Raw genomic sequence first — 27,556 nt, 5'->3', positions numbered from 1 at the left:
GCCCGCGCGGATGGGAGTCCGTGCAGGGCAAGCGTCTAGGGCTCAGGTGTGACCAGAGCCGCCAGTGGCCAGGATGGAGAAGAGCCTAAGTGTGCGGCTGGGCGGGGCAAAGCCACATTCCCCGGCACCGCTGCCACGCCCCCAGGGACACGCGCCAGCCAGCACAGGACCCTCTTTGGAGAGACTGGTTAGCTTGAGGAAGACAGAGCCGTGGCAGCGCCCCCCCCCCCCCCGGTCCCCCCACTCCACCCTGCATCCGTTCGCTCTGCACTAACTGCCCACTGTATGCAGATACCTCTCCAATCAGCTGAAGGGCCTGGAAAAGGTCTTTGTAAATGTGTCCCCCCTAGACCCTCTCTGGGGGTCCCCCTCAGCAACCCGTCCTCCCCCTCCCCGGCCGCTCTGTCTCCTGCGTCTGCACTGCCTGCTCACGTCAGTCCCCGGGAGGGCAGAGCCTCCTGCACACAGCTCGTGGCCCCTGCGTGAACGCTGTGCCCTGTGCTCAGTGAGGCTGGAGTGAAAGTCAAGCTGAAGGCCACCAGCTGGGAAGCCTCTGGTGGTGCGTCCCCTAGGCCACAGACCCCGTGGCAGCCACGCACCCCACCCTTCGCCAGCCTCAGTTTGCCCAAGTGTCTTCGATGAGCCTAGGCTCCTCCCACTGCAGCTGGCCCGTGGCCCCCCGGAAGGAAGGTCCTCAGTTCTCAGTCCTGGGTCCTGGGTCCTGGGTCTTTGGTCCTGGGTCCTAGGTCCTCGGTCCCGGGTTCTCCCCCAGGGTGGGGCTTGCAGGGAGCTCTCTGCAACCTCGTGGCCAGCCTCCCGTGCCCCCCAGTGTCCCTGTGCCACCGCCCAGGACCCCCAGAGCAGGCTCCTGCACGGCTCAGGGCACGCCCACCAGCCCCTTGCCCCCCGGCCCGCAGCCCCAGGCCAGCACGTGGCCCTCCGGGAAGCCTCCCCGGGTGCCTGGGTGGCCACATGTTACAACTTAAAAAGTATGGACACGTCCACAAAACGTAAACTTGGTAGTGTCATGACCTTGCCCGGCGGCCAGCCCAACAATGGCCAATTCAGAGGCGGTTTGGCCTAATCTGTACTCTGACCCCCACCCCTCCCTGGCGACTGCTTCAAAGTGACTCCCGACCCGGCACAATCGTTATCGGGAAGTAGAGCAGGGCACACCTCCAGCACCTGGGCCTCTCGCCCCTGAAGTCTGGTTCAGAAGAGGGCGGGCGGGATACACACGGTTCCAGAACAGCGGGCCCGCTACCAGCACAGGCTCAAGGAGGATTTTTTTTTTTTTTTTAGCCTCGCTCTGAATCAATGGTTTAAGCCATGAGGTCGTTTGCTCCACGAGTCTTTTTCATGCTCAAGTTGTCTTGCTGCCGACGGGCCCCTCCTGAACCTTTTCGGCGGGATGGGCTCGAAAGTAATTTCGTTTTCAGATAAACGGGCACAGCAGATGATGCCAGGATTCCCGATTCCAATTTAAGGATTGATCCGTATTTCCTTGATGGCTATGCTTCTATTTCTTATACCCAAAGTCCCGGAATTTAACATCCTATGCCTAATCCCAAAGTGACAATACTCCTATGGGGAACAACGTGGTCTCTGGGTGCCCTGGGCCTTCGCGAGCCGGTGAAAACACCGATCGTGGGCGTCACCGTGGGGCGGTGCCATATCGCATTCGACTGACTGAGGGATGTTGTTTCCGGCGTTTGGCTGATACAGCCAGCACACCGCTGCGTGGCCCGTGTGTGCAGCATTTTCCATCCCACCCCCACCCCCGCCCCGGGTCTCTGGGTCAGTTCCCGATGTGCGGGAGCCCTGCCTCCTCGCCCGCGGCATGGGGGCCCCGTCAGACGTCTGGATTTTCGCCAATCAGATAGGTGAACGGGGCATCAGAATGTACTCTTCGCTTGTAGTTTTCCCGTCACGAGTGACGTCGGTCATTTTCTCTACGTGCAAAGACCACCAGCCCCTTTTCCTGTGAACCCTTCCCGTCTTGGGCCCACTCTCCCGGAGGCCGTCTGTCATTCTCTGTCCCACATCACATGTCCTTCACGAGTGGGTGCTGTATCCATCCTCCGCCTGCGATCGAGTCGTAAATTCTCCTTCCAGCCGCTCGGTTGTCTTTCTGACCTTGCTAATTTCAGGCACCGTCTCGGTTTCAAGCACAATTAGACATGTTTTCCCTGCTTACAGGTGTTTGCAGAATGAGAGTTTCTACAGGATCCGCGTGGCTTCACTTCAGCGTTTCTATTTAAGCCTCCGACCCACTCAAACACTACTCCCGTCTGCTGTGTGTGAGACGGATCCGAACTCACTTTTTTCCTTCCTTCTCTACGGCCCTCCCTCCTCAGTTCTTCCACCGTTAAAAGACCATCTTCCTCCTTCGGCTTGGGATGTGGATGTGCGGACGCAGCTCGCTCATTCACGCGTTCATTCAGAAAGGATTGACTGAGTGCCTGCTGTGTGCCCTGGCCTGTCCCCTGGGGCCCCGTGGTGGCTCTCTCTCCGCCTCCCTCTGGCCGTCTGCCGAAGCGTTGTACTTCCAGAGAGGCTCCCTAGTGCCAGCCTGGAGTCTCCAAAGTGCCCGCCGCAGGCTGGGACCCACTTCATTCATTTTTCTGCAAATACAAACTGCTGGCTGTGTGCGGGCAGCACCCAGGGGTGGGGAGTCAGGGGCGAAGGGCCAGAACCGCACTGTATCCACCAACACAGGTGGCTTTCTGGTGGGGGCGGGGGTGGGGGGTACATGAAATAAATCAGCCCCGGGGTGCTCAGTGAAGACCTGGGAGGTGTCTTGTAAGTGACCTGTCCCTGACATGGCTAGCAGGCAGTTATCCGTCTGCCCTGGACAAGGTCCCAAGAGAGGCTATTTTTTTCTGTTCCTCCCCCAATGCTCCACTTCTGCACCCCAGGGTGCAGGGAACCGGATGCCAGGGGCAGTGCGGAGGACCTTGCAAACCTGACACCCACCCGCACCCAGGGAAATCCACAGGTCCAGCCGCAGCCTGGGGCAGAGGGCCAGAAGGACAAGACGCCCATCCTGCACGGCCCTTGAAAACACCTTGCCATGACCTGCCCGGCGGCCAACCCCACCGACGACCCCTGACAGACACTTCCGGCAGCCTCCACCCGGCTCCCGCTGGGCGGTCCTGACCGGCTTGCCTCGCGGGTCCGATGGCCCTGGTGGGCACGGAGCCCACCCATATTTCTCCACTCACAGAGCCAAAGGGGGGGCAAAGGGGGGGGGCGCGCAAAGTGTTGGAGGAAGAGCTAACAGGCCGCCCTCCGGGCACCGAGAGGGTCAGTCCGGGCGTGCCCTAGGGCGCCCCTCTTTACCTCTGTATCCCCACCCTCTGTCCGGTAACGCGGGTGTCCGAGCCCCACCCGACTGGCCTGCCCGGCCGCCCGGCTCGATCGAGGTCGCTGCACCTGCCGCCCAGCGCCTGCCTTCCCGGGGCTCAGCTGGGAGCGCCTTCCCCGCGGCAGGTGGGCGTGGGGGGCGGGGCGCGCGCGTGGGCGCGACGGGGGGCAGAGCAGAGGCGCGCGGGAGGGGGCGGGCGGAGCCGGTGAATGACACAGGCCGGGAGGAACAGGTGGGCGCGCGGCGCCGGAGGGACCGAGCGGGCGAGCGGTTGCAGGCGCGGGGCCGGGGCAACCCCGGAGCGCCGACGGTCCGGGCGGGGCGTCTGGCCGGGGGGCGGGGCGCGCCTTCCCCGGGGACCGGCCCTCGGCCGCCACCCCCTCCGGCCCCGCCCCCCGCGGCCGGGCGGGGCGGGCAGCGGTCCCCCGCGGCGGGGCTGGCGGCAGCGGCCGCCCGCACTGCGCCCAGGCGCCCGCCCTCGCTGCAGCTCCGGGTGCCGCCGCCCGCCCGGCCCCCCGCGGGCGCTGCCTGGCCATGGCCGCGGCCTCCTCCCCGCCCAGGCCCGACAAGAAGCGCTGGGGCTGCGGCCGCCTGCCGGGCTCCCGGCGGGGCAGCACGGGCCTGGCCAAGAAGTGTCCCTTCTCGTTAGAGCTGGCGGAGGGCGGCCCGGGGGGCGGCGCGCTCTACGCACCCATCGCGCCGCCGGGCGCCCCGGGCCCCGCGCCCCTCGCGTCCCCGGCCGCGCCCCCGACCGCCGCCGACCTTGCCCCGCGGCCGCCCGTGAGCCTCGACCCGCGCGTCTCCATCTACAGCGCGCGCCGCCCGCTCCTCGCGCGCACCCACATCCAGGGCCGCGTCTACAACTTCCTCGAGCGCCCCACCGGCTGGAAGTGCTTCGTGTACCACTTCGCAGTGTGAGTAGCGCCGCGGGCCTCGGCCGGCGGGCACCGGGGCTCCCCGTGGGCTGCCGAGGGGCGTGCGGGCCCCCCTGTCTCCTGCCACCTGCTGCCGCAGGGACGGTGCCAGCTGCGTGCGACCCAGAGCGGCCGGGAGGGCAGGGAGGGCTTCATGGGGAAAACGGCGACTCTGAGGAGGCCGTCCCTTGGACTTCAGGGACGTGTGGGTCTGACCCTGTGGGGTGGGAAGCTTCCTGCTGGCTCTGCCCAGGCGTGTGGGGGGAGGTGGCCCGAGCCCAGCAGTTGGCTCCGTGCCTCCCTGGAAGGACGGTCCAGGTGTTAATCCTTCTGGGAAAGACCGCGGGCCGGGGCGCTTGCCCTTGGGTGCCGAGGAGAGAATTCCTCCGGGTCGCTGGGACCCAAGATGCCCGAGCCCCCAGGAGGGGAGGGGCCCAACTCCTGCTGGTCCAGCAGCTGTCTCAGACCCTCCCAGTTCAAGGCAGTCCACGTGTGGTGGTGGTGGTGGTGGTGGTGGTGGGAGGGGGGGGTCTCCCGGCCAGGGGTGCAGGGCTGCCTCCCAGGGTGACAGGCAGCCGGGTGTCCCTGAGGGGTCCCCCTGGCTGCGGGGAGGGCCCAAACCGCCTTCAGAGATGCGAGCTGGTGAAGCAGCCTGGAGGAGGAGGGGAGGGGAGGGGAGGGGAGGGGCGGGGCGGGGCGGGAATGTTCCCCGGGGTTCCAGCCCTCAATCAGAGGAGGCCGGGCACCGGGAACGCAGGGCCCTACAGGCGGCACCTGGTCCTGCTGTGAGCCAGGTGCTTCTGATTCGTGCGGTGGCGTGCCTGTGTGGGGCAGGGCCCTCCTTTCTCGGGGGTGGGGGTACAAGGAAGTTCCCTCCTCGGGGCCACCCTCCTCGCTGCCTGCCTGGAGCCCTCCCCTGCTGTTGCCTAGTCTTACTTCCTGGCTGTTCAGCCGGCCAGCCTCGGGCCGTGAGCCTTCACGGGGGTTGGGGGGGGGGGGGCTCTGCCGGGGGGCACGTGGGTTAGCCTCCCTCTAGTGACAGGTGCTCGTCTCAGCAGCCTTGGCTGGCCTGTGGCCGGGAGAGACCTGGTTGGGGGGGGGGGCGGGCGTCGGGGCCCTTCATTCTCCCGCCGAGAGACCCTCGGGCCCCAGGGGTGCAGCGGGAACTGGGCTCCGGCTGGCTTGCAGCATCCTGTGGGGAAGGTGAGGCGGGGTGGGGGTGGGGCGGCCTCAGCTTCGCACTCCGGCTCCTCTGTGAGTGCAGGTGGTACCTGGGCTGCTGCCGACCCCACCGAGGGTCTTGTCGGCTGACAAGTCTCCGGGACGGTGTCCCCAGAGGCATGGGAGCCTCTTCCCCACCCCGCCCCCACCTGCCAAAGAGTCAGAGGGTGCCCGAACCGTGTCGGTGGCCCGTCTGTGGGAGAGAGTGGGTGGCCCTGCCCGTGGTTGCAGCAGTGGCTTGTTTGGGGCTTAGGGAACGCTCGTGTGCCTCCACCCCGAGGGACCCCACGAGTCAGACACCGGCTGTGGGTGCCACGGTTCCCACGGGCTGCCTGTCTCCTGGCCCTGACCTGAGGCGCCCAGGGGTGGGATGGACCCCACAGCCAGGCTCCGGAGAAAACCCTGCCCCGCAGCCTCTCCGTCCCGGAGCCCCACGTGCCAGCTCCCAGCAAAGGCGGGGAGGCACGCCCGGGGGTCTTCCCGGTGGCGTGGCAGTGCCTCCGTGCCCCTGGAGTGCTGCCAGGACTAGGGGCCTCCGGAAGACCCCCGATGCGCATCCTGGGGATGCAGGCCTGGGGGCGCGCGTCCCCCGGGCTCTCTGGCCGTGCCGTGTGGAGGAAGAGGGCTCGCCGCGCCCCAGAGGAAGTCTCTGCTTACACTTGTGTTTTCTTCCTGATTCTGATTGTTTAGCCCTCGGAAGTGTGCTCAGCACAGCGCCTTTGCCCGGCCTCTCCGGGAGCTGGCGGGCAGGGGTGGCTGCTGGGGACGGTGGCTGAGTGGCTTCCCCACGGGGCGGGCCAGGAAGGGATGCTCCTGGAGTGGCTGTGTGACCTTGGGTCAGTCATTTCCTGCTCTGGGCCCTGCCCTGGAGGAGGTATGCCGTGGCCCTGGGGGGGGGGGGGTGGACCCCCGCTGTGGCTCCCCACCCCCCCGTGGGCCAGGGCTGGAGGTGACCCTGGCCGGGCAGGGCGTGTGGCTTGTCTGGGGCCTGGGAAGCTTGCCTCCGTCACCCCCGGTGTCTCCAGGAGGTCAGCAGGCCCTGGTCACTCTCCGAATTGTCCAGTGACTTGAGGGGACCTGGCCTTCGAGCTGGGATTGCAGCAGGGGCCTGGGGCTGGGTGGCCTGAGCCCAAACAGAGCCCCGTGAGAGGGGGCCACGGCGTCCGCTCCGGCCCCGGTGCGGCTGGAAGAAGTGGCCGAGATGGCGGCAGAGAAAGCCCTGGCCTTGCTGGGCTAGCTCGTGCAGGGGCAGGACAACGCCACGGCGGCCGGGCTCGGTTTCCTGGCCTCGAGGGCCGGGGCCCCGGGCGGTCGGCTGTGGGAGCCACTGTCCCGGCGGTTCCCGCGAGCCTGGGCACACTCTTCCGGGGGCAGCTGGGGAAATTAGCCAGGATATCCTGTCCCCCCGCCCCTCCCTTTTCGGGGAACCCCTGCTCCGGCCAGCCCCGAGGAGAGCGGCCTTTCCTGTGTGCCCCCGGCCTTCCCTGGGCCGCTGGGGTCAGGGAGCAGGACTCTGTCCGCTTGGGCTTCCTGCCCTCTGGCCCCCCGGCCTTCCGAGGCCCTTTGTACCCCCACCGCGTGGCGGCTCCCAGTCTGCCGAAGGCGCGGGGGGTCCCGGTCTCCCCGCTGATGGGCCACAGTGGAGCCGGCTGGGCAGGGGAGAGGTTCCCCTAGCCACCCTAACCTGGGTGCTGGGCTGGGCCCCCACCTCCCTCTGTAGACCCCCAGGGGTCCGTGTCCTTCCCCTGAGTGGTGAGCCTCCAGGAACCCCGCCTCCCCTCTTCCCCCCTCTTCCCTCCTCCTTCGTCCTCTCCCCTCCAGCTCTCGGGGGAGCTGCAGCGTGATGTGTGCTGACTCTTGTCCCTTCCCGCCCCCTACCCTCCCACCACGGTGGCTGCCTGATCCTGGGCCAGCCCGCTCCCGGGTGCCGGCCAGGTGCGCAGCGCCCCCCACAGGCAGCATCGACTCCGGCTGCCCTGACGTTGAGAGCAGGTGCGGCTAAGAGGTTTGAGGGAGGGCCTCAGGGCGCGTGGAGGGGGTCCTGGCTCTCAGACTCCGCGGGGCGCTCCTGTCGCCGTCCCCCTGCCACCCTGCCTTTCCTGGGCTTCCAAGGAGGCTTTGGCAACACCTCACGGCGAGTGTGTGTTAATCATTGACGTGCTGGAAGTCGGCCCGGCGGTTTCTTGGGCTGCGTGGGGGGCGGGGTACCGAGGACGGCTGTCAGGCCTCTTCCCACCGCCCCTTTGAGCCTCCCCGACGCGTTCCTCTGCCCCAGTGCTTGGTGAAGCTGGGAATTCCTGTTAGTGCCTTTCCCCGTGTCCCCTTCTCTGGGGCCTGGTCCTCTGGTCGTGGCCCGGCTGAGTTGGGGATCCCAGGCCACGAGCCCGAGCTGGGGGGCAGGTGGGGAGGCCTGCCTCGAGGCCACGAGGAAGGTGGGAGAGGAAGACGGATGGTCCAGGGGTGGATGAATTTGGAGCCCGGGCCAGAAGGGCCTCCGAGCACATGCCAAGGTCCTGGGGTCCAGAGGCCACGGGGCGCGGGATGCGGGGAGCGCGGCCAGGGGGCGGGGATGGGGCCTCACGTCTGAGCACGTCTGTGGCTGGACAGCCTTGCCAGGTTCCTTCTCTCTCTGTGCATCCCCTCCTCTGTGGCGGCCTCGATGGGCCGCTGGCACCACCGGGAGCATTGCTGCGACGAGAGAGAATGTTCTCCTGGGCCTGGCCCCGAGTCGGTGGCTCCCTGTGGGCTCTGCCTGTCCCTCTGCGGGTGCCGGGGTGCTCTAGGAGGGACCCCTTGGCACTCGCTGCCCCCACACACCGGACCTTAACATGCAACAGGGTGTCACAGGGGCTGGGCGAGGGCTGGGGGGCTGTCCTGGGGAGGACGGACGTGAGGCGTCTCGGGGCTGCTGGGTGCCCGTGGGATAACCTGCCTGTGACTGGGGCGGTGGGGGGGGGGGGACACCGGGGTCCCGGGGCCTGGCTGCGTGTGGTAGGAGTGCTGGCATGGGCACACGGGTGCTCTCGTTTGGGTTGAAAGGTTACATCACCGCCCTGAACCCCGAGACCGGCAAATGCGGCTGTATTTAGAGAGAGGGCCTCTAAAGAGGTGGTTAAGGTGACATGGGGTCACCGGGGTGGGTCCTGATCCCGCGTGACCGGGGTCCTTGCAAGAAGAGGGGATCGGGACACAGACACGCATGGAGGGACGACCCCCGCAAGGACACGGGGAGAGGACGGCCATCCACGCACCAGGAGAGAGGCCTCGGGAGGCCTGGTCCCGCCCACGCCTGGACCTCGGGCTCGGGCCTCCAGGACCAGGGGACGGGACAGTGACTGTCTGTGGTTTAAGCTGCCCCGTCCGTGGTGCTCTGTCGCGGCCACCGCAGGAAACTCCCGTGCCTCCCTGCCCGGCAGGGCTGCGCTGCCCGTGGTCAGGGTGACTGGGGCCCAGGAGCCGGCAGGTCCCTGCTGTGTGCCGTCCAGGAAACGGGGAGCAGCTGCAGAGCAAGGAACCGGTCACGTGGAGCTAAGCAGCTGAGGGCCTGGAGGGTCGCGTCCACCAGGGATCCGGGGTCCAGCCGGGCACCTGGTGTGCTGCTTCTCGGGGACTCGAGTGCCCAGAATCTCCCTCCTGCTGCAAGAGCCGGTTCCCAGGTTCACTGCTCTGGTGCTGGGCCTCTTTGCTGGCACGCACGGGGGGGCGGCCAGGCCCTCGTGCCCCGGGGAAGCCGCCCAAGGCAGGTGTGGTCCGGCAGGCGTGGGGCCCGAGGGTCCTGGTTCACCAGCTCCCTGGTGACAGGCCGTGCTGCCCTGGGAGCACGTTCTGGATAGCGAGGCGTGGACGCGCGGGTCCCGTGCCGGGGTGGCCGCTCGGGGAAGCTCCCTGGCCCTTCTCAGACCCACGTTCGGAACCAGCTTTTGGCTGGCGTGGCGTGGCGTGTGGCTCGAGAGCCTGTGCTCTGGCAGGGGTGATGTGGCCGGGACGAGCTCACGTCTGGCTGCTGGGAAGCGGGAGACGGTATCCGAGGACAGCTGTCTGCGAGGACCCGGGGGGGCATCATGTGGGCCCTGAGGTGACGCCACACAGAAGCTTCTGGAAGCTCCTGTGCCCCCGGCCGCTGCGGCTGGAGGAGAAGTGAGAATTTCCGCACCCCTTGAGCTCAGACCCCACGGATCTGGAGGGTCAGCTGGGTCTGGGCTCCCTCTCTGCGGGGAAACCTCTGAGTGTGGAGGAGGCCCCGGGTCCCCAGGGCACCTCGGGCGACCATCCACACCTCCTCCACCAGCGAGGGCCACCACTTTCTGTCCCGAGGCCTCCCCAGGGGCTGTGAGCAAGCCCAGATGCCATGAGGGCAGGGTGGTCCTGGCTGGCAGCAGGTGTGGGGGCTCGGTGACCACCAGGGACACTACGTGACCCGAGCCCCAGGAGCCATCTTTACGCGAGACCTTCCAACCTATGAGAGGACCCGCCCTCTGCGCTGGTTGTCCTTTGCCGTGGAGCCCGGGAGACGCGGGCCCTTCTCTGAGCCCGTGTGGGCACCCGCTGTGGTGACCGTGCTGGGGCACAGGGGCCTGGCTCCCCTCCCTGTCCCCTGCCCCCATAGGAGTGGAGGCGATGAGTGGTGCTGGGTACAAACCCTGGGGCTCAGAGAGGGCAGGTGATGTGCCCAAGGCCACATAGCCAGGTGTGCCCAGGGCTGTTTGGCTGGAAAGCCCGCAGTGCCTCCTGCGATCTGGGCCGGAGCCCGGGCAGCCCTGCGGAGGCCCCGTGGGGCAGTGGGGAGTGTGGTGTTGACCCGTTCGTTCGTCAGGGACGGAGAGGGGCGGTGGCCCCGGGCAGGTGGGAGCCAGGCCCAGCCTGGAGGTGCCGCTGGCCGGTGAGCTGACCGTCAGCGCGTCCTAGGTCTGCCCACCCTGGGTCGGGGGTGGTGACCGGCCTTCAGAGGCCTCTGCCTTAGAGCTCTGCCTCCCAGAACCGCAGGCCGCTCCTCCCCGCGGAGCCGACTGCCTTTCTGCCACCTCTAAGGCCGAGCTGGGACCCCGGTGGCTCAGCAGCTCTCGGGTGTTAGAAGATCTGAGTGGGTGATGCTGATGGGGGGGGGGTGGGGGGCTTCCCGGGTCCTCCCCCTCCTGGCACCCCCGCAGGGCAGGCGCTCACGACAGGGTCACCTGGCATCCGGCCTCAGCAGCCGGGGCCCCAAGAGGCCTGGGCCGAGGCGCTAGGCCTGTTGCCCAGCAGCTCTGAGCCCACAGACAGGCCGGGCCTGATGATATCCGTCTGTGGGTATTTTTATCCAGCGGCATTCCTGAGCTTGGGAAAGCGGTGTGCCCGAGAGCCCTGCAGGCCCCGGGGTGTGTGGGAGGCCGTGGGGGGTGCTTTTCAGAGCACTTACCTCAGGGGCTTCTCTGTGCCCGGCAGCCCTGGCTGGGGGTGGGCTCGGAGCGGGAGGCCGAGGGCCGGAGCGGCTGGGGGCGACGGCCCAGGGCCACGCAGCACCTGACGGCGGGTGAGGCCCCGGTGTCTGACCCCTCCCTGCCGCCACCCGCCCTGATCTGTGGAGCCGGCCCGGCCCGGGGCAGGACTCTCTGAACGGGCCCCCTGATCTGCGTGCCCGTCCACCCCCCCTGGGTCGGAGGGCCTGCCCCTGCCTACCCGGGACTCTGGACCTGCCTTTACTGTTCAGCCACTTGCAGATGGGGAAACTGAGGACTGGCCCCTTGGCTCACGCAGCCCCTGGAAGCCTATTCCACGTCCGCCTGGAAGTGTGTGGCACGTGAACGTCCTCGATCAGGGCGAAGCCCCTTTCCCGGCATCGTGCCCGGTGCGTGCCCAGGGGCACCTGTACGCCCTCTGGCCCTCACCCCCAAGCTGTAGAGGCTCCCGCTCCACAAAGCACCTGGCGGCCGCCTCTTAGATGCTCCCAACAGTGGCTCCTCTGCCTCTTCCCGCTGGATTTGCCACCAAGTGCCACACGGAGGTCTACGGGGAGACTGAACACAGCAACTACGGCCAGGCCGGCCGGACAGGAACCCTCCCTGCAGCCCCGGAGACGGCCGGCCACACCGGGACTCCCACCCCACCCAGTCCCGCGGGGGGCTGCGCCTTTACCTGCAGGAGGAACCCCGACCCAGGGGGACAGGCCCCCGCCTCCCAGAAGTGTCCCCCATGGCAGGGGGTGCAGCAGGGGGCCCCTGGGGGAGCCCAGGAGAGCTTCAGGGGGTGCCCGGGGAACCACGCGCTTTGAACGTGTGATGCGGATAGGTCTCGTGGTGACTTTCTGCTCCATGACGTCTCCAGTGGGTCGCTTGTAAAAGTCACATCTGCGTTCTTGGCTAGGACGGCTCAACAGACCATAAACCGTAAAGCTCGGGTAATTAGGACGGTGTGGTACCGGCACGTGGACAGGCGGATGGACAGTGGAACAGAATGGAAAATCCGCGTATGGACTCAACCGCGTGTGAACGCATGGCCGGAAATCTAGTCGGCGCGTCGGGCCAGTGGGGGAAGCACGCGGTGCGGGGGAGGGGAGGGCCCCGAGGAAGAGGGCCAGGCTGGACCGCGGGTCACGCGGCGGCAGGTGGATTCCGCGTGGGCTGAAGGCAGCCCGGGGCTCCTGTGCGGCTCTAGCACGTTAAGACGAAGGGCGCATGTGTGAGAAAAAAACCCTTCCTGCGACACCAGCACCGTAAGAACAGGACAAAACCTGGAGAGAGGTTGCGTCTTATCACGGAGGCTCGATCTCTCTGGTAGGGAGGGAGGGAACTCCTGCAAATAAGCAAAACCCCACTGACCCCGCGGAAGGTGAGCGAGAGGTGAGCACAGCTCAAGGGGTCCTAAGAGAGAAGGTACGAGCCCACCGGGGGTCGGAGTGGCACGGACACCGCCAGGTCCCGTTGGACAGGCAGGAACCCGCCAGCCTGTGTAGACACCCTCGCTGGCGGCTGGTGAGGCAGACAGCACTCGTCTGGCAGGACAGCCTGCCGGATGGTAGGCTCTGTGGGGAGGGGGGTGTGCGTGCGTGTCCTCCCTGCCCCAGCAACTTCACATCCTGGAGTCTATCTCAAAAATGTTGGCCACAAAAACCCCCAACACGACCCAACGGGAAAATCTGCACACGCGAGGCTGTCTGCTGAAGAGCTCCTCAGAACAGCAAAAAAGGAAGGAACTTCAGGCGGCCGTGGTGGGGACCGGCCGGGTCTGCCCTGTGCAGGGCCTCGTGCAGGTGTGGGAAAGGGACCTGTGATCCCCGCACACTCTCAAGGGCACCTAGTAGGGGGAGAGTCACAGGCGTCCGCGTGCTTGCTTTATGTTAGAAGGTGAAGGCAGCAGGACAACCCAAAGCTTCCACAAAGGCACCTCCGGGGAGCAGGAGGGGCCCACGGAACCCGCGCAGCTCTGTGGGTACTTTGTTGTGCAGACCTGGCCTGGAGACCAGCGTCGTCTCTGCGATTTCCAGTGTCCCGGCACACTTTGATGACCCTCACCCGATTAGTCCCGGGCCTTCGCACGGGGTCTGTGGGTGAAGCAAATGAGTAATTATGTCGGTGTCCTCGAGAGCTGAGACTCCTGGCAGGAGGAAATTTCCAATGTAAGTTGGTGAAGCGAAACCCCGCCTGCCCGCATCTGGAAGTGTCAGGTGTTCACGATGATTTGGTTGAAGAAAATGCTTTTCTGTTTGCTGGAAAGGGCCAGAAGGGAGGAGCGCCCCCTTAGCCGTGAGCACCCCCAGCCCGCAGAGCGTGGCCTCTCTGCACCGTCTTCCCTGGACGATCCCAGCCATCTGGGCCTGGGGCAGGAGTGGTAGTGGTGGAGCCCACGCTGGAAGCAGGAGGGCCATCAGAGGCCACCAGGGCGCGTCACCAGGCCTCGGTGACAGCTTGAAGGTGTGCTCCCCGCTGGAGGCGTGGCAGGTGCGGGGGGACGCCGCGCGGACCGAGATGCACCAGGAGGACTTTGCACCCTGGAGCTCACCTGCCGGGCAGGGGCTAAGCCGGCAGGTCCCTGTGGAGACGGCTCGTCATCTTGTACCCTGACGAATGTGACTCGGGGAAACCCAAGAGCCGGTGAGGTCCCGCCTCTTCGGGGTCCTGCCTGCGGCCTGAGCAGGTGGCCCGGGGGCTCGAGGCCGTGGGTCTGGCACTGAGCGTCGCGGCAGATCCAGACGTGTGCCCGCCCGTGACGCTTTCTCGCCAGTGTAGACGGGTGAGCGAGTAGGACGAAGCCTCTAGGTCCACATGTGAGCCGAGTGGAGGCACCAGGGCCCCAAGAGCACAATAAATGACACACGGGCGCCCCTGCAAAATCCCACCGGGGGGACCCTCTCTGCAGGCCAGACACCCCATTCTGTCCACAAATAAGAGACCAAGAAATAAGAGGGAACGGGACCCTTCGGAGAGGATCGTGCAGGGACGGACCGTGACGCGTGACCTCACCCGGGCCCTGAGTAAACCCCGTCCCCTCCAGTGGGATGCGTGCCTGTTCCCGCGGATGCTCCCAGCCCCCTGCTGTCCTGTCGCTGCTGCCTCCTGGTGCGCCGGCCCCGTCGGGAAGGTGTGGGGCTGTCGGGACCCTTTCGCGAGTGGCTCCCTCCCGTCCCTGGGCCAGGGGTCCCTGGGGTAGGAGGTCTGCGTCCACACACGGCTCCCAACTCCCCGCGGCCCCTCAGCTGTTTGCCAGGAGACCCAGGCTTCCTTGCTGTCCAGTGACAGGGACTCGTGGCCTCTCATAGCTGCACCGTGGTGCCTGCTGCCGTGATGTCAGGGGCTCGCGCGGCAGGCCTGGGGCTGGGGACGGAGACGCACGTGACAAGGAGTCAGAGCAGGCCTCCTGGAGATGTACGCTGGGGAGAGGGTGGTGGGAGACCCGGCGTGCTGGGGTGGGTGGGCTCTGGGGTCTGGGCAGGTGAGCTGGAGGCGTTGGTGGGGGCCGTGAACACAGGCGGAGTTGGCCGGGCTCACCTGAGGGCCACGGGAGGCCACGGCCACATGTGTGTCTCTAAAAGGCCACCTGCCCTCGTGGCTGTCGAGCTGTCCAGCTTGGGCCTCGCCCCGGAACCCCAGACCCGTGTCCTGCCTGGCTCACGTATCACAATGTTGACAGGTCCCAGATGGCACACGGCGCCCTCCCCCCGCCCCCCATGCTGTTCCGGCGACGCCCCGACTGCCCCCTGGGTGTGCGGGTGCTGGACGGCAGACGTGTGTCCCCTCCGTACAGGCCGCAGCGTCTTTCTGCAGGGCTCGGGACTTTGGTTTGGACGCGGAATTAGCCTGCGGTTCACGTTTAAGGCGATCCCCGAGGCTCTCGCGCCCTGCGGCGCCGGGCGCAGTGGTCTCCCAGGGCGCCTCCCGGAGGGCGTCTCTGCACCTGGGACCGCGGGGGTGGGTGGTCTGCGGTGTGAGGGGGCGCGCATCATACCGCTGTTCGCCGTTCGGAGCGCAGATGTTCACAGGCTGGGAAGCACGTGGGAGATTCGAGGCCGGTCGCAAACGAGCGGGGGAAATGCTCAGATGTCCGCACCAGGGCTGAGTCGCTGTCCTTTTGTCCACGGTGTCCCCCGTGCTTAGAACGCGGTGGGGGGGGGGCAGGAGAGAGGCACGCGGCTGGTGTGCGAGCACGTGACAGCCTGATGTGCCATGCAGTGTCCCTCACGGCAGCAGGCCGGCCCCCTGTTGCTCCAACCCGCCGGCCCCTGTCTGAGCTCTCAGCTCTGGGGCACAAGTGCTCACAACCCTCCTGATGTGAGGGCGCACCTGCCGTGGGGTAAGCCCGGGTGCGGGGCCCAGCAAGGAGCGGGGGCCGCTGAGGGATGGGAGGGTGAATCCAGGGACGGACAGACGGAGAGACCGTGGGCGGCTGGACAGATGGGCGGACGGGTGGGTGAATGGACGTCTGGGCAGACGGATGTACAAATGGACAGACAGGTGCGGGCGTCTGCTGTCCTGAGAGGGTCTGTAGGTGGATGTGGCCTTGTGCCCACTGTGGTTGGGGTAGGTTGATGCCCCGTCGGCCATCCTGGGCCACTTTAGCCACGGTCCAGGACACGGAAGGTGGTAGAACGTCCTTGGTCCTGGGAGGACACGAGCTCCACGGCCCCTTCACGACCCCTGGGCCCGTGGCTGTTTTTGTGGACGTTGCTGTGGGAGCCACGGGAAGCCAGCTGGTGGCCCAGGTTCCAGATAAATGGGCGTGTGGGTGGGCAGCTGTCCCTGGGGCCACTGGCACCGTGCATGTGTGTGGGTGGTCGGTGGGGTCAGTGTTGGGCTGTGATCTCTGGTGCTGAGTCCTGACTTGCCTCCTCCTCCTGACTGGCCTCATCGTGAGCTGAGCACCTGCCATGGGGCTCCCTGCAAAGGCCCCAGTTTCTAGAACGTACTTCCTGCTTCCTCTTCCTCAGAGCAGAATCAGCTCTGATCGGGGAGGCCGCTGTCACAGCCCCATCAGGTCCCACGAAGGCCCCCTGTTACCAGCGGTGAGCCAGCGCTCACGCACGCGACCATCCGTGCCCTGAGTGTCGCGGGGCTTAGGACCCAGTGACCCCACCCGGGAACCACATGGCTCAGGGTGGCCCGAGGGCAAGGGGGCGAGTAGGGCCGGCGGGAGGGTGGCCCCTGCTTGTGGAGCGGCGGCTGCAGTGGTCAGAGGCGCCCAGAGGTGGAGGGGACACCGAGGCCTGCCCAGTGTGTCCAGCAGCCACGCAGCGTCTTTGCAGTGAGGGTCCCGACCTGGTCTGAGCCTCTCCAGCTGCTGAGGAGGGGGCGGGGGCAGGAGAGCAGAGGACAGGGGGCCTTGGGGGCAGGGACGGGAGAGCAGAGGGCAGGGGGCCTTGGGGGCAGGGGCGGGAGAGCAGAGGGCAGGGGGCCTTAGGAGATGTGGGGAGTGGGGCAGATTCCAGGAGGCCCCGGTTTGCATGTGACCCCAGTGGGGAGTCCTGACATTGTCTGCTCTTGGCTCATCCCTGACCGGCTGTGTGCCCTTGGGTGACCAGTTGACCTCCCTGTGTCCCTGGAGGGCCCATCATTCCTCACCGGGCAGGGGACGAAATGGGGGGCTCTGAAAAGCCCCTGCGGTCCCTGAAGGTGAGTCCCTGTGTTTCCCCCTGGATCGGGGCCCGCTCAAGGTCCTGGCGTGCAGCTCCCTGGAGACGCAGCACCTCCCGGGCAGCCCTGGAATGTTCTGGCTGCCCTTGGCATGAAGGGGGATGGGCAGGCTGGGGGCTCTGCAGGCTGGTTGGCCTTGTCCCCAGGGGTAGGCCCCGCCTCCCCGCTCTTATCAGGCCTCTGCCAGGCGCCCGGAGCATCCACAGACCTTTCCAGCCTCTTCTGGGGCAGGGGTGGGGTGTGGGGTGGCAGTCTTTGTCCCCACTCCCCCCCCCCCCCCCATGCCCAGACAGCGCAGACACTCGGAGCTCCGGGAGCGGCCAGCCGAGGTCTGAACCGGGTTTGAAAGACCCAAGGCTCAGAGCGGGGGCCTCCCTGCTTCCTGAGACCCCAGGACGTTGCCTGGGAGGGGTCCGTGGGTGCCTGGCTGCCACTCAGCGGCTGCAGGCGTCCTTCCCCACGCGCGCATGTGCCCAGGAATTGCTCGGCAAACCCGTCACAGGGAACACGGGAGCCGGCACCGAGGGGCCCTGTGTCCTGGGGCCTCCTTGCTGGGCACTAGAGTTGGTCTGTTAAAGGTGGGCCCGGGACAACGGGCCCCGTCTCTGCAGCAGGATGGACCGAGCCTGGGTAGGGCAGGGGCAGGACACCTTGTGACAAGTAGAACATGGCCTGGGCTTGACCCACGCGGGAAGGCGATGCCCTCTTGACAGCAGATGGCGGGCACGGCTGCGTGGGTGGATCGTGAGGGGTTCCTCGTGGCCACCCTGGGCGTGGGTCCTGGGTCCAGGTCTGCTTCAGCGAATTTTCTACTTTGAAAACATTGGTTGTTTAAAAAAAAAGTAGGTTAGGGGCGCCTGGGTGGCGCAGTCGGTTAAGCATCTGACTTCAGCCGGGTCATGATCTCGCGGTCCGTGAGTTCGAGCCCCGCGTCGGGCTCTGGACTGATGGCTCAGAGCCTGGAGCCTGTTTCGGATTCTGTGTCTCCCTCTCTCTCTGCCCCTCCCCCATTCATGCTCTGTCTCTCTCTGTCCCAAAAAAATAAATAAAAAACGTTGAAAAAAAAAAAAAAGTAGGTTGTTAGAATAGGCAGCGAGAAGGCCCCCGGAGTGTTTTCTGGCTCTCCCGGGTCAGGTTGAGCAAGATACGGGGCCAGGAGGGTGACCTGGGGCCGTGCACTGGTGGGCGCGGAGCGTCGCCTGCCGATTGGGCCCCAGACAGGCCTGGGTCTTGCCTTTGGGGAGCCTGGGGGGTTGGCAGTTGGATGGGGCGGGCCGGGCTGCTGCAGAGGGGGCCCCAACCTCTCTCATGGGGTCGGAAGCCCACGGCCCATGCTGGGGGCCCTGCTCAGCCCAGGTCTGGAGTGGGCTTCCTGCTGAGTGAAAGGACAGTCTGGCTGACCCCTCGCAGGTGGGCTCGACATGGAGGTTGGACACCCGTCTGGGCTGGGGCGGGGGGGGGGGTTGTGCCCAGAGATGAAGGGAGCCGGCTCCATGGCGGGGGGAGGGAAAGGGGGCCTGGATGGCAGGCTCATGGCCAGCGCTGTGGCCCTTCCCTATGGGACAGACCTGTGAGGCCCAGGGTTCGGGGTAGGACACCGTGATGGGGGGGGGGGTTGCCGTGTGTCCAGCCATAGGGCCCGAGACCGCCTGGCCAGTCGGGGGTGGGGGTGGGCACCTGTCTCCTCTGCTGGCCATCAAAGCGGGTCACGGCCTGAGAGGGCACAGACACTACTCAGAGTCACACAGCTGGCGGGTGGCAGGCTGGCATCGGACCCCATCACGTGACTCTGTCCGGCGTCCCCCTGACTTGTTCTGCAGAGCGTCTTACCCCACGCCAGCCCCTCGCTCTGGTCCTGCTCACGGCACGGGCGCTGGACAAGCGGGCCCCGGGGGCCCGTGGGCTGGGGGCGTGCTGGGGGCGTGCTGGGTGTTGGGGCCCGACTGGAGTCCCTCCCCAGGCTGGGGGAGACCTCGCCCTCCCACCTGGATGTCCCCAGGGTAGCTCAGACTGAGCCAGGGACACTCTTGGCAGGTGCCCAGCCTCTTCTTGGGGAGACTGGCCCAGCCTGCCAGGGGGGCGGGGCAGGACGGTGGGGACAGAGATGCCGGAGACCTGGTAGCTCAGCGATCTGCCTCCCAGTGCTGTGCTCCTCTGGGGAACTTCCCAGCCGGTGGCGTCTGAACGGGGGAGAGGCTTTGGGAGGGGGTGGCTGTGGGGGGCAGAGACCAGCGTGCTCCCCTGATGCTTATTGTGTGGGTGGGAACAGCGTGCCATCGGGTCCGGAGCCTGGGCGGTCCCTGGAAGGACGGCACAGCCTAGCTCCTCACCAGCTGTGCCTCCCGGAAGCTGGGAAGGTCATTGTCGGCCTGGCATGCCATGGCAGGGGCTGAGCGCTGCCGAGCAGGTCTGGATCCGGATGGTTCCTGGTGGCACATGCCTGCCTTGTAACCTGACTCGTCCTTGGGGGAGCCGGTGACTGCCTCGGCTTGTCTCCCGGTGGGGAGGCGGGGAGGGCACCGACACCAGCCGTCTAGGTGCACCAAGCCATCAGGAATGCATTTGACTTTTCCAGAGGTGTCTGCTCAGGCCAAATCACCTGCAAGCCTGGACAGTGACCTTCCTTGTTAAGGAGATGGAGGACCGCTGTGGCCGTGCTGCCCCACACGGCGGCCTAGGGAACCCAGGCCAGGTTGGAGAAGGGGCCTCCTGCCGCCTGCTGGTGGGGAGCACCCTCCCTCCCGCCCCAGCGCCCCCTCTGTACTCCGTGGTTCCCTGGTGCCCTTCCCGCTTGCAGGAGGAGGGCCCACCAGGTGAGAGTCACGGAGGAGATGGAGGGCTGGGGTCTTCCTTCCCGGTCCTGGGGCTGTTGTCTGCAGAGGACTGAAGGTCTGGCCAGTGTTGCCCGTGTGGTGATTGGGGCCTCCCTGCTCAGCTCCGCTTGTCCTGGAGTAGGAGTGACGATGGCGTCACGGATGCCTGCCTGGCCTCGGGGGTGCTGGCCTTGCCCGGGGAGATGGGGTCCCCAGGAGGCAGAAAGTCCTTTGGGGACCTTACTGCTGTCAGATGTCCCCTGCGGCTGGGCCGCAGGAATGCCGGTCAGCGTTGCCCAGGGGCTCCTGCCAGGTGGGCGTGGGGAGAGAGGCTTCCTGCCCTCGGGGGTGGGGGGCCCAGGGGGGCCCTGCGCCCCAGCCCCGGCAGCCCTCTGGCCCGGGGCTTGCGTGACCTCGAGGCCTCAGCTGTCTTATCTGGAGACAGCGATCGCGATCGTTTTCGGTTTAGGGGGCAGGGCTCCCCCACCTCCGCACTGTTGACGTTTGCTCCGGACGGTCCTGGGGTTGGGGGGCTGCTGTGGGCTGTGGTGTCAGCCCCCCTGTGGCCTCGGTGCCACCACACGCCGTTAGTGTCTGCTTCCGAGTTGTGGCAATAGAACCTTCTCCAAACATTGCCCAATGTCCCCGGGGGGCAGAACGTGGGGTTGAGAACCTGGGCTTGGGCAGTAAGTGGGGGGGGGGGGGTGGGTGGTGATGGTGGAAGAGGTGAGCACCCTCAGGCCGCGAGAGCACCTGGCGGGGAGAAGCCCCAGCCTGACCCAGGCTGCCCCTGTGGGTGGCCCTGCTGGGCACAGCGGCTACCGTCAGGGGGAAGGCCGTGGTCAGCTGGGAGGATGGGCCCAGGGCAGTCAGCTGAGCCAGCGGCCTGTTCCCCTGGCTCTCCGAGGCTGGGGGGGCTACTGCCTTCTGTGGGTGCCGCCACCCCAGGAGAGGCCCCTGGTGCTCCCGGGAGAAGAGGGAAGGGGCGAGATGCGGCCGTTCGGGAGCTCTCGGCCCATGGGGACCGCTGACCAAAGGCTGAGTGGCTCCCGCACCGTGCCTAGCTCAGGACCCAGCGACATCCAGGTCAGACCCCCCGGTCTTACTGAGTTGATGCCCCTGGTCGTTGGCCCATTCTGAAGCCTCCAGGGGGGGTCCCAGCCCTGGGGTGGGACTTGGGTATGTGCCTGGAGCCGGCCCTGCCTGCCTGGGCCTTGGTCCTCCCAGCCCTGCCCCCCCCCCCGGGCCCCAGCCCCCTTCCTTGCTGGTGTTCTGTGTCTATGGTTTCGTGCCACGTGGGGCCCAACTCATCTGTCCACGCTGGGGGACGGGCCTGTGTCCGGGAGCGCCCAGCAGGCAGGGGGCCCCCGAGGACCCGTGCCGATACCCCGCGCATCCTACCCCGGGCCCCACGGCCCGCCTACACCTTCTGCACCCAGTCTGCCAGGCGGAGACCAGGGGGCCTGCTGAGATTAGGCTCCGTGGTCTGCAAGGCTCAGGGGGCAGAGGGGCCCCGCCCACGTGTTCTGGACAGGTCACGGGGGGTGGGATCACCCTGTTCCCACACTGTTCACTGCCCGCCTGCCCGGGGAACCTGCCCCGCCCCCAACCCCGGGGCCAGGGCCCGGTCGCAGTACTGAGCGAGACCTAGTTGGGGCCCTGTGCATATGCAGGGTGCTCAGGAGTACAGGAACCCAAGGTGGGCTCTCACGGGAGGCTGGGCTTGAGTGGGACGCTTCAGATAGAGGCAGGAGGGGGGCCTCCTCAGGGGGCTGAGAGGCAGGCAGGGTCGGTCAGCGGGCCTGCTGAATGGGTATCCTGGGGGGTGGGGGTGGGGAGGCCCCTGCAGGGCCGGTGGGTTCGTCCCCCCATGGCTCCCGGGGTGGGGCTGAGCTGTGGGTACCCCCGTGGCGCCCCAGTGCCCTGCAGGAGGTGGGTACCCTGGAGAGGTCAGGGCTGGCCCCGTGTCTGCTCTTCTGCTCCCACCCCTCGGCCTGGGTCAGCAGGGCCAGGGTGCTCTCGCAGAGGATGTGGTGTGGCCACGAGGGTCAGCTGAGGAGCCACGGGAAGGCAGATACGGCCTCAGGAAGTAGCTCTTGGACACGGGGTCTGCGGAGCCATTGAGATGACATCGAGGTGTGGGGGGGGGCAGGGGAAGCCGGCCTCAGAACCGTGGGGGACAGAGTGATACGGGCAAATGGTCCCTTGCACTCGGCCTGGTAATAACCTTTCTTGTGCACGGACCCCTCCTTAGCAAGGCTTTCTTCAGAGCAGCTGGATGGGTGTGCGGGGGTGAGGCGTTGGGCCCATCTAACAGGTGTGGAGGGGTGAGGTGTCATGGTCCTGGAGTTGGACCACCTGGCAGGCATGCAGGGGTGAAGTGTCGTCCTGGGGTTGGGCCCGTCTGGCAGGTGCGCAGGGGCTCCCTGCCATGGTTGGGTTGGCGCGTCCCTGTGACGGACACGCTGAGCGTCTTTCCGGGTGTCGTTTGCCGTCTGCGTCTCTCCCGCATCTCTCCTTTCCTCTGTCGGGAGCATGTGGGTGGTCTGTCTCCCGATGGCGAGCTTGGGTTGCGTTCTGGACGCGAGTCCTCTGTCATCGCCGTGCCGGGCAAAGACTGCACTTGGTGGGCCTGTCTCGTGCCCGGAGCCGTCTGGCGGGGGCGACAAGATTGAACTCTGGGTGAAGTCTGAGAAACCCCCGAGCAGACTGAGGCCCAGATCTGCGCTTTCTTCCAGACCTTGGCGGTTTCGGCTGCGGCTTTAGGCCGGGGCCCGTGTGGACTCCGTTTCCGTGTCAGGTGTGAGCTGTGGCCTGAGGCTTCTTGTGAACCTGAGTCCCCGAATGTCTGTCCGCCCCTGCCCTCAGGGGCTCGGCCCTCACAGCGACCTGCGGGTCACTGGAGGGTCAGGAGACCCAGCAGAATTCTCCGTGTCACTCTATACACCATGAGCCCCCAGGACTTGGAGGGCCCGGTGGCCCTGATTGTCCTGGCCCTGGGTTTTGACCATGGCAACACCGTGGCTGTGTGTGTGTGTGTGTCCCTTATCACACAGGGCAGCCTGTGCATCCCGGGGTTAGGCGCCTGCACGCAGAGAGGGAACGTTGAGGGCTCTGGCCTGGGGCTCGGGGTGCTGGCCTCTGCCCCTGATGGAGGGGAGGCTGTCATGCTGTGGGTTTTGGGTCCCTGTGATGTGAGTGTGTGGGTGGGGGTGGCCAGCTCAGGTTCCTGCCTGCCGCGTGTGCTTGGCCAGGTCGCTCGCCGGGCCCCTTCCCTGTCTGGGGTACCCAGGAGACCGGGCCTTTCCTGCCACGTCCCACGCTTGTTTGAGGGGCGCATGTGATAGTGCTCTGTGTACCCTTTCCACACCGTCCTCAAGGGCATTGGGAGGACACCTGACATTCCCTGGGCCGCTGTGGGGCGACAGGACTCCCAGCTCTGGGCCAGGACTCGACCCTGGGCTCCTCTGACCCCACAGCACCCCCCCCAACACCCCAGGGTACCCAGATGGCCATGAAGAGAGGGCCTCTTGGTGAGGGGGTGGGTGTGGGCTGGGGCGGGGATGACTTTGGGGGAAGAGCTTCCTGCCCCTCCCCCCAGTCTTGGCCCCTGGTGGGGAGCACCTCCCAGGCGGAGTGGGCACAGAGTCCCAGGCGTCTCAAGCCCCCCGTTTGCCCCAGGGGAGGCTCCCACCTGTGGGTTTGACTCTGAAATGTTCCGTGTGTGGCCGAGGGAGTGGCTGGTGTGGGCCAAGGAGAGCAGGCAACATGTTGGGGGGAGGCCGGGGCAATTCTGTTATTTTTCTCCAGTATTTGTACAGTAACCAACAAACGGGGACAGAAGTTGGGAGCCCGTGGCGTCCGGGACTCCGAGAGCGTTGGGGGCCTCATCAGGGAGGGAGCCTGGGTGGGGGTGGCGAGGTGTCCTGGCAAGGGCCCCGGGGACAGGGCTGGGGAGGGGTCTGTGCCGGGGGCCCCAAGAGGCAGGGCCGTTTCCCATCAGGTCTGGAATTGTGTCCCCAGTGGTGGCGAGGTGCCTGGCGTGGGACGGATGGTTGGTTGGGACGAGCCGGCGTGCGTGGCCTGGTGTCGCTCTGAACCCATCGAGAGCCTTCAGATTCCTGAGGCCCTGATGCCAGGGAGGGCCAGCTTGCCAAGATGCCCCTCGCCTGGCGGGCGTCACCCGAGAGCCCTCTGGCAGGGCAGGGTGACCTGCCCCCGGGAAGCCCGGGGACAGCAGCACCTTCATGTGTCCTGGACTGGACGTCCTCCTGCCCCAAACCTGCCAGGAGGCACAGGGGGTGGGGTGGGAGGCCAGGGTCACAGGGCAGTGGCTGCACCCAGTGGTCTTGGCTTGGGCGTGGTAGGCACCGGCACCCCCTGATCGGGAGCCCCCAGCACCTTGTCTGTGGGACTCGCCCCACCCTGCGGCTGAGCAAAGGAGGCTCCCGGGGCCAGGTCCCAGAGCACCGCCAGAGGTCGGGGCGTCTGTTTGCCTGGTGGGGGTGCCCTCGGGGAGGCGGGGCAGCCAGGCTGAGGTCTCTGGACCTTCCGTGATGCGACGGATGCGCCTGCTGGCGCCTCTGCCCCTGCCCTGACAAAAGGCACCGGCCTCAGGTGTGAGGGGGGCGGGGCGGCCGGAGACATGCTCCTGGGACGGAGGGGCTCGTCCCAGCCCGTGCTGGCGGCTCCCTGCAGCTGCTGGGGCTCAGGTTCGCTATGAGGAAGGAGGCTCTGGCGGAAGGGCCATCATGGCCCCGGTGGATCGTTCTCCATCACGGCGGTGGTGGTCAGCCTGACCGCGCATGGACCCCAGACGTGTGCCGGGCACTTATGTGGGCTCCCCACCCGGAGCCTCCCCACGGCCCCACAGGAGCCTTGTCACAGACGTGGAAAGCCAGGACAGGGTGCCCCGGCTGGCTGGCGAGGGGCAGAGCCAGATGGGAACCCGGGGTTGGACCTCAGAGGTGACCTCCATGTATGTGTGTGCTTCAGAACGCGTTTATTGTGGTCACCCAAAATGGGCCATCCTGGCATACAGCTCAGTGTTCCGAATTCCCCAGCGTCTCCGTGGCCCGCACAGGAAACCCCTAACCCGGCAGCAGCGAGCCTTCTCCCCGGGGCCCCGGGTGGCCCCCGCGCGCTGTCTGTCCCTCTGGACTGGCCTGTTCCGGACACTCGGCGTGAGTGGAACCGTGCAGGGCGTGGCCCCGGCTGCCTCCACTTACCATCGTGTCTCCAGCTTCAGCCGGCCGTGACAGGTGTCTGCACGTCAGGGCTGTTCAAACTGCGTGGTGTTCCGTTGTGAGGACGGGAGATGTTTTGTGGATGTGTCCTTCCGTCCGCGGGCGCTTGGGCTGCCTTGAGTACAGCCGCGCTGAACGCCCGTGTTCCTCTTTCTTCGCGTCTACACCCGGGGGGGGGGGGGGGGGGGGGGGGGCGGGCTTGCTGGGTCACGTGGCTGCTGGGCCAAGCTGCCCATCGGGCCCCGCCCACAGCAGGGCCCCGCCCACAGCTTCCACTTGCGGGAGCCGCCCCCAGCGGGTCTGGGTTTCGGGTGGCCTCGGCTCCCCCCAGCCCCCCCCCCCCCCGCTCCCTGCCCTCCAACTCCCACGCTCAGGCCCCGGCTAGAGTCCCTTCTGCCATCCCCTCCTCGCCCACCTGGACCCCATCGTGCTGGGCGCCCAGGCTCTCCCGGGACCCGTCCCCACCCTGCCTGGAGAGCCTACACTTCCATCCGTGAAACTGCTCGTGGGCCCCCCTGTTTGTGGTGCCCGTGGATGTCAGGCCCTCAGTGTCCACCTGTGATGAGGTGCAGCCCCCGAAGTCCGAGTCCAGGAGAGAATGTCTTCCAGACCTAGACCTGGGGAGGAGCCAGCCTCCTGGAAGAGGGCAGGAGACCCCGCCCCCTCCGCCTCCCCTCCCCCAGTGGGGGAGAGCAGCCCCCCCCTCCGGCCTCCCACAGCTCGGGGGCAGGGGCTCTGAACTTCAGAATCCCTCACCGGCAGCCCCACATCCTTCCTCCCCTCCCCTCCCCTCCCCTCCCAGCGGGGCTGGGTGCCCCTAGAGGTCCTCACAGGGCACAGGGTGCCCATCCTTCCTGACTCAGCTCGTGCTCTCTGCTAGTTCTCCCGCAGCATCACCTCTGCCCCAGACAGAGCACAACTGAACCTGCACCCCCTTCCCCAGCTCTGCGGCCCCCACCCCCCACCCCCACCCCAGACTGGCTTTTCTCCCCTGCCCCAAAGGGCCAGACATCTCTGTGCATGTAAACCGTGCTGAGAGCCGCTTCCTAAAGGCCTGCATTTTAGAATGGATTGAAAACAAACTCAAATATATGCTGCCTATAAAAATATCACGGAGCCGGGAGTGGCGTCGTGGAAATAAAAGAACGGCTGAAGGTTTTCTTTTTAAAAAAATTTTTTTTAACGTTTATTTATTTTTGAGACAGAGACAGAGCATGAACGGGGGAGAGGCAGAGAGAGAGGGAGACACAGAATCTGAAACGGGCTCCAGGCTCTGAGCTGTCAGCTCAGAGCCCGACGCGGGGCTCGAACTCACGGACCGTGAGATCGTGACCTGAGCTGAAGTCAGACGCTTAACCGGCTGAGCCACCCAGGCGCCCCAAGGCTAAAGGTTTTCAAGTAACTGCACCAGGAGAGAACGGAGGCGCGGCCTGCATCTGGGACAGAGAGTTGGGGCAAAGAGGGTCATTTCCGTTGCTGGTATATGGTTCAGTCACTGGACGCACGGGTTGTGCCCTGTGAGCAAGAGATCTGCCCTTTACAACGTTCCCGGGACAGCCACAAAAGCGGATTTTATGCCAAAGCCAAGATAGGTTCTGACTTGTAAACTTGCGTTCCAACGGATCAGAGAAACTTCGCGAGACGGTCGCTTATTTGGGAAAAGACATTAAGTCAGAGCCCAGCCAGTAGGAGGTGTCTCAGATACGGAACAAGCCGGAAAGGCCACCAAGGGGCCCCGGGAGGTATGATGCGCGCAGGGTGAGGCGCGATCGGGACCCTCCACGAGGTGGCCCCGGAGACTGCAAGGCTGGTCACGGCACAGCCTCCGTTCTGTGTGCTTGAACGTTTCCGAGTGCGGCGGGGGGAGCACGAGAGAGAAGGCGCTTCTCTCCTGGGGAGCCTGTGGCCGGGCGACCTACGCCTCCAGGTCCTTCCCCGTCCAGGACGACACCGTGGCCACCAAGCAGCCACCCACCCGCTTCCACTCGGAGCACAGTGCTGACCTCCAGGCCTGGCGAGGACCCCCAAAGAGGCGACTACAGACCGGCCCTGGGCACAGGCGGAGGTGGAGAATTTGGCTTAAAACAACAGCACGCTAAATCCCGAAGTGCGGTAGGAGAGGTCATCACACAACGTGCGAGTGATGCGTGGAGCTCAGGGGAGAAGGCCGGGAAGGTTGGCTCCCTGTGGTCCGTCATCGGTGGGGACCCCACCCTGGTGGGCAAAGCCAAAGCAACGGGAGGGCTCGGTACCCGGCCTCAAGGCATCTCCCTCGGTGGTGACGAGCAGAAGATTCGTCCTTGGGAGATGAAATGTGCTGGTGCCACCGTGCCTGACTGATCAAAGTTAACATCCCCAGGAGGGGCCAGACTGACCACAGGAGCCCCCAAGTGGACGTCCTCAGCCAGCCGAGTTCTTGCCAAAGACCCAGAACCTGAACCTGATCGTGAGGACACATCAGGTGGACCGGGGTGAAGGGCGCTCTGCGCAGTAGCTGGCCTGAACTCTTTGCAAATGTCAGGGTCAAGAAACCGTAGGGAGAAGCTACAGAAGCGTTCGGATTACAGGAGTGTGAGTTACGACAGGATGGGGCCCGGCCGCGGGGCGCTGGCCCACGGGGCTGAGCGGTGGCGTGTGTGTGGCCTGTTCCCCGATTCTCACGCCGGTCCTGTGGTTACCGACCGGAATGTCTTTGTTCCTGAGATACGGGCAAGGAAGTATTTGGCAGAAAGCAGACCTACCCCCAGATGCTTCCGGAAAACCCGAGGGAGGGAAGGAGGAGGCGGGGCAGAGGGAGGGCGCAGGGCAGGAAAAGGGGCGTCGTGAGCGCTGGGGAATCTGGGCCAAGGGTATTTGGGGGTTTCTCATGCTGTTCTACTCTGTAAGTTTGCGATTA

At 66.2% G+C, this 27,556-nt stretch overlaps 1 protein-coding gene across 4 annotated transcripts in view; it reads left to right on the top strand.

The window, feature by feature from the left end:
- The first annotated feature begins 3,821 nt into the window (after positions 1-3,821).
- Positions 3,822-27,556, top strand: part of KCNQ1 (potassium voltage-gated channel subfamily Q member 1) — a 321,709-nt gene continuing 297,974 nt past the window's right edge. For all 4 annotated transcript variants that reach the window (XM_047823461.1, XM_047823460.1, XM_047823459.1 and 1 more), the window contains exon 1: positions 3,822-4,281. In XM_047823461.1, coding sequence (XP_047679417.1) covers positions 3,902-4,281 — 380 coding nt within the window. In that variant the 5' untranslated portion in view covers positions 3,822-3,901. The remainder of the gene's footprint in view (positions 4,282-27,556) is intronic.

The sequence above is a fragment of the Prionailurus viverrinus genome, chromosome D1 (genome assembly GCF_022837055.1).
Source record: "Prionailurus viverrinus isolate Anna chromosome D1, UM_Priviv_1.0, whole genome shotgun sequence".
Lineage (NCBI taxonomy): Eukaryota > Metazoa > Chordata > Mammalia > Carnivora > Felidae > Prionailurus > Prionailurus viverrinus.
This window is presented reverse-complemented; position numbering and strand designations above follow the sequence as displayed.